The sequence below is a fragment of the Trypanosoma conorhini genome, assembly GCF_003719485.1.
Source record: "Trypanosoma conorhini strain 025E chromosome Unknown Tco_14.4_contig_00018, whole genome shotgun sequence".
NCBI classification, from domain to species: domain Eukaryota; phylum Euglenozoa; class Kinetoplastea; order Trypanosomatida; family Trypanosomatidae; genus Trypanosoma; species Trypanosoma conorhini.
The window spans coordinates 26,863-37,915 of record NW_021704105.1 but is presented as its reverse complement, the minus strand read 5'-3'; the positions used below and the strand labels follow the sequence as shown (position 1 = coordinate 37,915).

At 52.5% G+C, this 11,053-nt stretch overlaps 4 protein-coding genes across 4 annotated transcripts, besides 7 other annotated features; all 4 read left to right on the top strand.

The window, feature by feature from the left end:
* Positions 1-201: 201 nt before the first annotated feature.
* On the top strand, positions 202-2,013 carry Tco025E_00709 (uncharacterized protein; the record flags this gene model as incomplete). Its single annotated transcript, XM_029367649.1, has 1 exon — positions 202-2,013. The coding sequence occupies one exon, from the start codon at positions 202-204 to the stop codon at positions 2,011-2,013; it is 1,812 nt and encodes a 603-aa protein (XP_029232231.1).
* A 181-nt stretch (positions 2,014-2,194) lies between these two features.
* Positions 2,195-2,222: a microsatellite.
* Positions 2,223-2,904: 682 nt separating this feature from the next.
* Positions 2,905-2,950: a microsatellite.
* A 444-nt stretch (positions 2,951-3,394) lies between these two features.
* Positions 3,395-3,470: a microsatellite.
* Positions 3,471-3,979: 509 nt separating this feature from the next.
* Positions 3,980-6,688, top strand: Tco025E_00708 (uncharacterized protein; the record flags this gene model as incomplete). Its single annotated transcript, XM_029367648.1, has 1 exon — positions 3,980-6,688. One exon carries the CDS (start codon positions 3,980-3,982, stop codon positions 6,686-6,688), a length of 2,709 nt encoding a protein of 902 aa, XP_029232230.1.
* A 33-nt stretch (positions 6,689-6,721) lies between these two features.
* Positions 6,722-6,747: a microsatellite.
* Positions 6,748-6,765: 18 nt separating this feature from the next.
* Positions 6,766-6,820: a sequence feature (A-rich).
* Positions 6,821-7,570: 750 nt separating this feature from the next.
* Positions 7,571-8,350, top strand: Tco025E_00707 (uncharacterized protein; the record flags this gene model as incomplete). Its single annotated transcript, XM_029367647.1, has 1 exon — positions 7,571-8,350. The coding sequence occupies one exon, from the start codon at positions 7,571-7,573 to the stop codon at positions 8,348-8,350; it is 780 nt and encodes a 259-aa protein (XP_029232229.1).
* A 664-nt stretch (positions 8,351-9,014) lies between these two features.
* Positions 9,015-9,055: a microsatellite.
* A 129-nt stretch (positions 9,056-9,184) lies between these two features.
* Tco025E_00706 (uncharacterized protein) lies at positions 9,185-10,960 on the top strand (the record flags this gene model as incomplete). The annotated part of the gene is made up of 1 exon (XM_029367646.1): positions 9,185-10,960. One exon carries the CDS (start codon positions 9,185-9,187, stop codon positions 10,958-10,960), a length of 1,776 nt encoding a protein of 591 aa, XP_029232228.1.
* A 15-nt stretch (positions 10,961-10,975) lies between these two features.
* Positions 10,976-11,011: a microsatellite.
* Positions 11,012-11,053: the final 42 nt, after the last annotated feature.

Sequence of the window (11,053 nt, the reverse complement as noted above, 5' to 3'; positions counted from 1 at the left end):
CGTCTCACCGCCAAAGTCCCCTTCTTTATCCTTCTTGTTGCAGTTTTTTTCCCTTCTTATTTATATACACCGCATAGAGAAGTTTTCCTGTTTTAGTTGTGTGACTTCATTTCCTTTTTTTTTCTTGTCGGTCATCAAACAAGGAGCGATTGGGTTGCCACCTGCCCCGCTTGGCTCACGGCAGCGCAGTTCTTGAACCGCATGCGGCGCTGTGTAAGCGTGGTCGCGGCGACGCCAACGGCTGCCATCGCCACCGCGTGGCGAGGCACCGCCCCGGCGATGGGGGCGTTGGCAACGTGGCAGTCCGCATACTTCCACTCGTCGAAGTTTATTGGGAGGAAGTCGGGCGGCGCAAAGAAACCCGGTGCTGGTGCCTCCATCGGCACAAAGACAACGCCAGCATCATCGTCGGCGCCGTCAGCCACCACCACCGCAGCCGCGAGTGGCGGAGCAGCAGGAAACGGGGCGGTTGGCGAAAAAATGGCGAGAGAGCGTAACGTCGCCGCCCCGGCTGCTACCGCCTCTGCGGGCGTCTCTTCTTCCACTGCCCCTGTTGCTCCGCCTGCCTCCGCCGCCAACAATAATAATAATGCCGGAAACGCCGCGTCCTCGTCGTCTACTGACTTGGCGTCAGGGAGGGAAGATGCACTGAGGACTAAAAAGCCACGGGCGCCTCACCGACGCAAGTCCGCGCAAAAAGTGGCTGACGGCGCCGCATCGCCTGGTCCAGCGAACGATGCAATGCGTTTCAAGAAACAGGAACCAACGAATGTGAACCGTCTGGCGACGGATGGTGCTGTTTCTGTAGTCCTTGACGAAGAGGATGTGGTTGTGGAACGTGCAAGCATTACGAAGCTGTTCATGCTGTCGGACTCGGTGGCGTCCATCTTTTGTGCCCTGCCGCAGAACCAGCGCTCCATTGACAACTACCTCAGGGAAGTGGATCAGGCGGTGCTTCCACCCTCGGCGCCAGAGTACAGAGTGGACGGAGTGGGCACTCTGCTTCATAGGGATTGCAACTCTGCCAGTCCGAGCAACGAGGCAGTGGCGCGGCGAGAGATTGCAGAGCGTGTTCTTTCCGAGGAGCGGGCGAATCACACACTGTGTATCCACGTTCGGGACATGGACCAGTTGGTGCCGCCGCCCCATTTGCTGCTTGACAGTGCGGCGAAGCCACCATCCACGACGAAATCCACAGGAGGAGCACGCCGTCGAAAGGTCAAGAGACTGGAAAAAAACTCGCGTGACGTACCCACCACATCCTTGGCACCCATCGAACGCCTTTTGGCGCTGCATAAGTGGCAAATCAAGGCCTTGCAAAAGGCACGTGAGTCTCAAGAACGTTTCAAGGTCCCGGAGGACTACCACGCCATCACGCGAGTCCGATTTCATGATCCACCCAAGGCAGATTTGACCGTGGTGCAAGGTAGCGGATGTGCCAAGACTGTCGCGGATGTTCTTGCGACAATGGATCGAAGTCTGAATAACGATGCGAACGCAGAGGACAATAAAGACGATGAAATCTTTAATCAAAAGGAAACCGCAGATGGCGAGAATGGGGCCACGTTGCTTTCAAAGCCGTTCGCACTTAAGCCACTCTTGTCGGTGGTGGCGAGTTGCATTCCACGTCGTGAACCCGCCCTTGGGTCACGGTGTGGGGAGGAAATGTTTTTTAGCTCCAGCTCCCCCTTTACCAATACGGCGGCCACCACGGCAATGGCAAAGACACGGAGGGCAAAGCGGATAAAGGGGGCTGGCGCCGCAACAACAAAACTGGCCGGTGCTGCCACCATGGGAGAGGAGTTGCTGGGTCGCCGCGTGCCACCAATGCCGCGTTTCACGACACGTGTGACGGTATTGGTGGAACATGACGAATTGGAACCGGTGGATTTGCTCTCGATGGCAGAGAGGAGCACGACACGGAAGGACGATGTGGATGGTAAGAGGTCGGCATCACACAAGAAGCGTGTGCCCCGCATTTACTGCCACATAGCCGACGGAGGGGAGTACTAAAACGCTGTGGATGGACATCCATAAAGAAATAGACGGAAATAGCGTGAATTGCAGTCGCGTGGAATAGCTTACAGGGGAGGGTGGGAACTGTGCTGGAGATGCGTGCACGGATGGCTATCTAGGTCCCTGCTTTAGTCTATTACGACAACTATACAGAGATGTTTTAACAATGTTGCGGGTAAAACAAGCAAACAATCAAAAAACAACAAGACGCTAGTGTTGCTGCTGCTGTGCTTCTTTGATTTACTTCGTTGGATGCGTCTGAGAGTGCGCCTGGCACACGCGTATGTGTATATCCATTCAATGGGGGAGCGAGGGCGTGCTTGATTTCTCAGGTTTGCATGCCACTGCAATGTGCGGCAGAAGAGAGGGAGAGAGAGTGCGTGTGCAAGGACGCCTTTCAGCCACGCACACGGAGGTGGGGATTTCCGGGAGCCGCTTAAAAAAAAAAGAGGAGGGCATGCGTGAAACGGGGAATGATAAGCAGCAGAGTGAGAAGGAAAGAAGTTGGGTGTGGAGTGAAGCAATGAGCGCACTTAAAAAAAAACGGAGGAGCGAAGAGAGAATAGAAAAGGAAGGGCATGTAAATAGTGGCTCATCTTTTTTTTCCCCCTTCTTTGCGTTTAACTGCGCACAACGGTGCTTCTCTGCGTGTTCCTCCACACGTCGAGGCGTCATGGTTAGGGCGGGGGCGCACGTGGGGAGACACCCTCAGACGCTATCAATTTTTAGGTCAATGAACGGAAGCTAAGCACCGCCGCCACAAACGTCCCCTTCCATTCCTACTGAACCGTGACGGAGGGAAGCGGAGGGATGTAAGGGGCAAGGCGAACCAAAAAGAAAATGCTTTTGTTTTTATTGTTCTTGGCTCTCTTTTTTTGCGTAACTTTATGTCTCTATGCGTGTGTGGGTGTGTATGTGTGTGTGTCTTTGTCTGCTCTTGAGAGTGCATAAAGGGAAATGGTGTTCGTTTGCACACAAGCGGCACGAATGACGGGGTCGCCCACCAGGTGCTAGGCGCACACAGTAGAGACCAACAGCTTGAGGATGGAAAGCAGAGCAAGTGGCGGGAAAGGCAAAATGTACATGTGAAGGCTGAACTGCAAATCAAGCGTGCCGATGTGAAGAGAGGAATGGAATGACGTGTGCGCAATACATTTTATTGTCCATTGTTCTATTTTTGTTTCTTCTTCTTCCTTCCTCTCACTTTCGGGCTTCGCACTGTGCCTGGTTGTGAGTTTTTGTTTCCGTTTTCCCATTGCTGGTCGTTTTTTTTTCTTCTTGACTTGTACAGGTCCGTGTTGGTACCGTGATTCTGCTTGAGCGTTGTCGTTCGTGTTTGGCTCTCCCTCGCTTCTTCTTCGACGTCACAACATTACAGATATATATATATATATATATATTTATATGTGCACGCATACAGGCAGATGTCCCTTTATATATATATATATATATATTTGCTTGCCTTCATGTATGTGATTATACGTGTATAAGCAAACGTAACCGCAAGCGGGGGAACAGAGAGGAAGCCCTTTGTACGCAAAAGGGTGAAAAATAAAAAGGATTTGAAAAAAGGTGGTGATGGTGACATAGGAGCAGGAGGTGCTCTCCTTTTCTCCCTGTTGAGTGGGGTTATGGTTTGATATGGGTACGCATGTCACTCTGTATTGCGATATTTGTGGCTCCTTCCCTATTTCAGCCTTTCTCCTCTACCGCCCTCCCCTTTTGTGGTTTATATGTTTCTTTGTTCTTGCGACTTTTTGCTTCGTGGGGGCTGCTGCATTTCATGCACCCGTCTTGTCTCACTAAAGCTCTCACATTTGCCGTGTACTTATTTATTTGTTATTATTTTCGCTGTGCCTGTCTTACCGTTATTTCACTCCCTTGTGCCCTGTCTGTTTCTTTCGCAGCGGGCAGTAAGGTGAAGTCGGTGAGAGGCAGAGGGCAGCTGCGGCCGCGGCAGTTGATGGAGGTGTCGACAGATATCCCTACCGCCCCGCTGGGTGCCGGGGCGCCGCCGCGCACGAGCCCCGTCCCCACAGATCGCACGGCCACGCCTGCAACGCTGGGAGAGGGGCTCGGTAGTGCGGGGAGGGGGCGTTTTGCGTCGTCGCTGCCCTCCTCCCGCCGTCGGGTGCAAGTGAATATTTTCACCGAGTCCGAGAATGAGACGCCAGCTGTCCAGCCCGCACTGTCGAGGTTGTCCTCGCTCGTTTCCGTCCCATCGGCGACGACGTCCGCCGTGCGAGGCGCCACCAAGGCAGCGGGGAAGCGCGGCGGCGTGGAGAAGGGGCAATCGAAGGGCACAACAAGCCCGCCACGGGCAAAGCGGCTGGCCACAAGAAGTCCTTCCACGGCTCGCTCCCCCGGCAGCGGTACGACTTCTCCCACGCCTAAGCCTACCCGTGGGGCCGCGCACCCCGCCTCGTCGAGGCTTCTCAGCGGCTCTGCGACGCAGGGCGGCAAGTCAACAACGAGCACAGGGGCAAACAAGAGCAAGCGGTCTTCACCGAGGCCCGAAGGCAAACGCAGCCCTCCATCAAAGGCTGGAAGGAAGGATGCGACGCCAATACGAGGTCCCCGTGGGCCTACACCACTGCGGCGACGATCACCAGACGGTGGGAAGAAAAAGGGGAGGAAAATTTTTCAAGGTTTGATGAATGCTGAGGAAAAGGCACGTATTGTCATCGAGAAGGAATATGAGGCGGAATGGAAAACATTGCTCTCGGAAATTGCCATTGATGCCTTTGAGCCGCACAGACACAATCTTCTACAGCTTCAAGAGGATTTGTACAAGGTGCGTCGTGAATGTGATGCCATCACCACACGTGCAGAAAACGCCTTGGAAAAGTTGGTCAAATCCACCGCTGAGTTTCTTCAAAGTGTGCATTTAACTGGTGCGGATGTTTTACGAGAAAATAGAATTCTTGAACTTGACATCCCACTGACCACGCCAACCTTCACCACCGAGGTGGATGTATTGTCATGTGCGAGGGATCCTGCCTCCCACCTGACGGAGCCCCACTTACCTGTAAAGCGGCGGGATACGGATCAGGAACCGGAAATTAGGAGAATTCGCTCATTCTTCTTTGAACTCACGCAGGAGTTGGATGGTGTGGGCCCCTTCTCCGAGAAGAACCTGCACGCCACCGTGGAGAAGGCAGATGAGGTAGAGAAAAATACGCAAATTCTTACATACGCGTTTTCCTCGCTTATTCAACGAGTTCATCGCACGATCCAGCAGTGGAAGAAAAAGATGGAATCGATGCAGGCTGTGCTCAATGAGCAAAGATCACGTGTGAAGGTGGCAGACGATTATCTTCGAGAGACCACTGCAAAACGTCGTGTGGAGGTGGACAGTGCGATTCAACTTTGCAGACAATTTGGTATGGAACTTCGACAGCGGATGGATGCCTTAGAAAAAGAAGTCCGCGACAGCCTCAGCGAGCTGATTCAACGAAGTACAGAGGTGAGTATTGAAAATAATGCCTTTAGCGACCATGCGCAGCTTTTACTCAATAAGGAAAACACCATTCAGTTGTACATGTCAAAGATGGAAAGGACTTCAGTGGAGCAAGGGAAACTGCTTCGCGACGTGCGCCTTAGACTCCTGCAGCTGTGGAAAGAGCGCTGCGGTGAGGGTGATGAGGAGCGAGCCACCTTGACGCACAGCGGTTTGCCAAAAAAGTATCATGCCGCACTGAATGCATGTGACCGAGACACTCTTCTTCGTCTCTTGCACTTTGTTGCCCTGAATAGCAGTGATGTACCCGGTTTGTTGATTAGTGCACTTGATGAACATGAGGTTTTCATAACTGACAACAGCGAGGAGGCGCAGGCTGTAGCAAAGCAGAGTGCCACGGAAACGGCTGTGCGTGCGCTGCTGGAGAAATTGTACGAGGAGGGGGACATCAAACTTAACCCGCGTCATTCTTCTACCTCCCTCTTAGATGCAGTCGAAGACATGGTACGTCAATACAACACATACATGACAAAATTGGAGAAGCAGCAACGCCGGGTAGAGCGAAAAAAACTTATGGAAACTGCTTCTTCTCATGCATTTTTTGATGGTCGTACACCTGTGCCAGACGAGTATGCTGCCGAATTGGCCTCGCGACCGCTGGTTCCAAGAAAACGGCCGGTCATCTGTGACGGTAACGCAAGCCGCATGCAGGTGGATAATACATCACACACTTCCCCAGTTGAAGGCCCCACGGCTTCCGTGAGAAATCCGAATACCAAAGAGGCAACCACCGCGATGGTGTTGCCCCAAATTGAAGTCTGTCATGTATTGAGTTACCTGCGGCAAAGTCACCCGTCGGCCCTGGACCCGCCTGGCACCGCCACAGTTGTTGGTTTCGGTCGTTGGGAGGGCAAAGCGGCGCAGCGAGGTATAGAGAGAGACGCCTGTAGTATAGTAAGGGGAGTTGGTGAGGGAACTACTGCGCTACCCGCCGGGGATGCCGCCGATATGGCGCACTTACATGCTGGAAGCAAGCCCAGCCCACCACCTCCTGTACCGCCGCGGATATCTCTCATGCAGCACATGCTGGAACACCACTCCAACGACGTGCAAACAATCTCTGTTGTTCCCGATTCAAGGTGTAGGTGTTTCCCAGGTGAAGACGCGCCCTTTCTCAAGCTTCAACGAGACCTCTTCGAGACAGACTCATAGTAGCTGGTGTAGTGCATTGTCGAGTTGCTCATTCACACACACACACACACAAACACACATCTTATTTGGTGGCCTTTTTTATGTCTTTGATGTGTGAATGTCGCCTTCTCTCTTTATTATTTCTTCTTTTGTGGTCTTGGTGCGCCTCGTCACGCCTCTGTTGCGTGTTCCTCATGTATATCTGTGTATCCTGCAGCCACTTTATGGGGGGGATGCGTGTCGCCCCTGCCTACTTCTGACGGCCGAAAAGGACACGAATAAAAGAAAGCAAAAATATATATATGATGAAAATTCAAGGTGTGGGCTTACGCAACGGGATGTATATTGGGACCGGAGTGATGCGTGGGTGTCGTGAAGGATTACTCCTTTCGTGTCCATTGCACGGACGCTGCTTCCACCTTCTCTCGCTCTCTCCCGTGTTTCTTCTTTCCAGCCCCCTCGCTTTATGTCGCAGCTGCTGAAAGAAACAGGGGAAGAGAAAAACAGCAAAATGGAGAAGAAGAAAAAAAATGGTTAATAATGTATTTCTTCCTTCTTTCCTTTCCTTTCCCATGGTTTTTTGTTTCACCGCTTTTAACAGTTCGCGATGCCAATGCTGCTGATATAACTATGGCTGCTTCTATTCCGTCACTGTGCCTCTTTCTTCCCCTCCCCTGTCTTTGCTTTGCTGCTTGTCGTTTTTGGCATTTGTTTCTCTGCGTCTGCCAAGCGCTCTGGCCGGGCGAAAGCGAATCGTCCTGCTTGGTCTCCGGCCTTTCCTCTCTCTCGTACTGTCTCTCCCACGGTGAGTGCTTGGGTGTTGCTGGTCTTTGGTGCGTCGACCTCTCTGTCCTTGTTGGGTGCCCCCCAGTGGACTTCGCACCGCTGCCGATGCGCCGCTCGATGGGTTCGTTGGGGGTATGGGGGGTTCTGCGTGAGGAGCTAAAGAAGATCCCCGCCATGCTGCATTTCCACGCAAATGAGTCCGTGGATGCCGCAAAAAGGGCTGGCCACTCGCTGAAGAGTGCCTACCTGGATGAGAGCCCGGAAATAGCAGAGAAGCGCAAGAAACACCGCGAGACATATGAAGAGATACTGCGACAACAACAGCAACGTGCAAAAGAAGCCTCAGAGGAGGCGCTGCGGGGGCTTAGCTTTATGAAACGCCTCAAGAAGCGTGTAGCTTCCGCCAAAGAGGCATTGAAAGAGGCCACGTCTAGAAATGCAGGAGCTATGGCGCTGCTGCAGCATTGCGCCGCGTCGCATGCGGCGGAGGTAGCGGTGGAAGAAGGCATTGACGTCAAAACTGTAACCATGCAACTTGAGAAGAAGCGTACAGGCACGCAGGTTGGATACGAAACTGTGGTAGTGGGTTACATCGACGCCCCCAATGCGTCAGAAGCGGAGGTGATGGCGTTTGCCGAGAAGCTGCAGAGACGGTGTCCGGTGGCCAACTCGATGGAAGGAAAAATAGAATGGCGTAGTGTGGCCTCCTCCACGCGTAACCCCGAATGTAACAATAATGACAAGGAGGGCACTGCGGAGGCGATTCCAACGGGAACTCCGGGTTTTAGGCGCTACACCTCGTCAACCGCAAAAGGGGTTGGCGGGGGGCTGCAAGATCCTGACGAGCTGCATCTTCCTGGAGGCAACTCGCGCAGGGACGGGGAGCGCGACAAATAATCACCAAAACTAGGCAGGGGACTATCAACAACCTCATAGCTGCCTCATTCGATGATGGTTTGCACGTCTAATTGGCCTGTGTGCGTCTTGCTTGCGTCCGGATGGACGGACGCGGGAGAGAGGGAGAGAGAGACAGGTTTGACGCGTCATGGCCTCCTCACGGAGGCCCGCACACCCTGACGCAGGGTGGAGGCGGTTGTTGGTGTTGATGATGTTTGAAACTGAAAAGGAGTTTAAAAAGAACAACAGACAAAACAAAAGATAATAATAAATCCGGTATTGACAAAGAGGATAAAAGCGGGAAAAAAAAATTGTTCTGGTGTATGTCTTGCTTCCGTATGGCCGGCCGTCAATATTTTGTGTCTTTCTGCTGCTGTTGCTCGCTCTTTGCCTCGGCATCTCTCTTTCCATATTTTTTTTTATTTCCTGCCTCTCACTCACGGTGATCGTGCACGTATGATGCGCCGTTGAGAAACACGGTGTAGTGCTTGCGCACAAGGGAGAAGATCTTTAGGAAAAAGGAGGAGACGGACGAGGGAAGGGCGTGGAAGAGGGTGGAAATACGACGAAGGGGGCTGAGTTGCTTCTTCCCTGTCACAAAAAGAGAGGCAGAGAGAAAAGAGGCATCCGAGCAATAGCCTGCGTCTTGGGTTCACTGAAGCTCTATTAATATTATTATTATTATTTGTATTGTTATCATTATTAGGGAACACAATTAGACACATATTCATTGGTTTAATTGTTTCTCTTTCGATCGTTTTTTTTGTTTGTTTGGCTGCTGTTGTTGTTCCCCGCTATTTGTATTTTCGGGGAGTGTTTGCTGTTGTCACTGGCATGAAGAATCGTCTGCGAAGACTGCTTCGCTGCTGCTTATTTGCGTCCTGCGCCGAGGATTGTGAGAGTGCTGAAGATGACGCGATTGTGCTTAAAAACCGGCTTCTAGAGGCAAAATACCTTGCCTATCTTTTTCAGTGCTGCACACCGCAGGAACCTGTGATTCCGCCTCCAATGTGGCGCAAGTGTTATGGCAAATGGGTGTCGCTTGGACCAAAAGGAGCCGAGGCTCTCAGTGAACTGCTTATGAATCAGCTGAATGGAAAAATTGCCGTGGATGGCGCTCGAAGGACGCTGACGCTGGATCTGCACAAACTGCGTATTGGGGATGACGGTGTGCGGGCGTTTGCCCCATTCATTGCCCGTGAGAGTCGGCTTGTGGCTCTCGTGCTGTCCGGTAACGGCATCACAGACGAGGGTGTCAACGTACTTTTGGAGGCGCTTCGGGTGAGCTCTCCGCCCATGCGGCGGCTCTCGCTTATTGACAATTTCCTGTCAGCCGGCGGCGTACGCAGTGTGTGCAAATTCTTTGCCACTTCCTCACTTCCCCTGACTGAATTGGCGGTTGGTCGAGGCGTAGAAGCCAAAGGGGCATGCCAGTCGCTCGTTCATGACAAAGTGACGCAAACCATGAATGCAGACTCTATTGAGCTGCTTCTTTCAAGTCGTGGGAACACATTGCTGTCGTTCACATACGGTGGCTTCAAGGCGAAGGACTTTTCTGCAGAAGAACTTCTTTTTATTCTTCGAATGGCGCTCTGTAAAACCAAACTGCGGCACCTCGCTCTCCATGACTGCTACAGCACAATTCCTTGCAGTTCGACGGGTGGAGAGTCGCCGCACTCCCTGGCGGCACCGCTTCGGCTAGCCGCGGAAGCCTTGTGTTCACCGACGGCGCAACTACAAAGTCTCCACCTGCAAATTCCCCTAAGCGAAGAGGCAGTCACGGCTTTAGCAGTTGGAATTTCGGGTGCGACTGTTTTGACTAAGCTCAATCTACGCGGGTGCAACATGAGTGCGGAAAGTCTTTGTATTATTGGTAAAGCCTTAGCAAATAACCGTACACTTTTGTCTCTGGATTTGTCACACCAAAGCGAGGCGGTGACGCACCCCCTCTGTGCCCACCACTGGATGCGTCGGCTGCGCACTGGCGAGGTGAGCTCCAACGGCCTCCGCTCCCGTCGTCCACTGCTACCCATTTTTGAGGCTTTGCATTGTAACAGAACTCTACAGGAATTGATTGTGCTCGGCGTTGACGTCGATAACAGTGATGTGGAGGAGTTGTGTGCCTGCGTGGAGCGCAGCGGGAACCGCGCCATCCGCCGTGTGCAGCACACCGGTGTGAGTTCGCAGACTCTTGCCATTAAGTTGGAGGGTCTTTTGGGGTACAACCGCAGCCAGAGCCGCAACGATGCGCTTGCAGGAGAAGGCACCATTAAATACAGAGACCCGACAGAATTAAAGCCCTCGTCGAAGGACAAGTTTGCGCAACGCAAGCCGGAAGCGCAGCCGGAGCTGAAGGCTACAGCCTGTGCAAGGTTGACGAGCATTTGCAGGAAACCAGCTCCCCCCTGTGTGTCGAGTAGCTCGCAAATACGTGACAACGTTAAGAACGGAAATAACAGAATCGAGAATAAAAATAGCTGTGTCCTCACTCCTATGGGAACAATTGCAGCTGTTGCGGTTTCAAGTAGCTTCAGTGATTCTAACGTTGCTCTTGCCGCTCCGTTATCCGAAATCTATTCCCCGTGTGGGAGTGGTCGCCGGACGAAGTGAGTTGGAATTTCATAATGTTGTTGTTGTGTTGTTTTTGTTGTTGTTTTTTTTTACGTTTCTGGCTTGGTTTCTCTTCTTCCAAACACACATCAG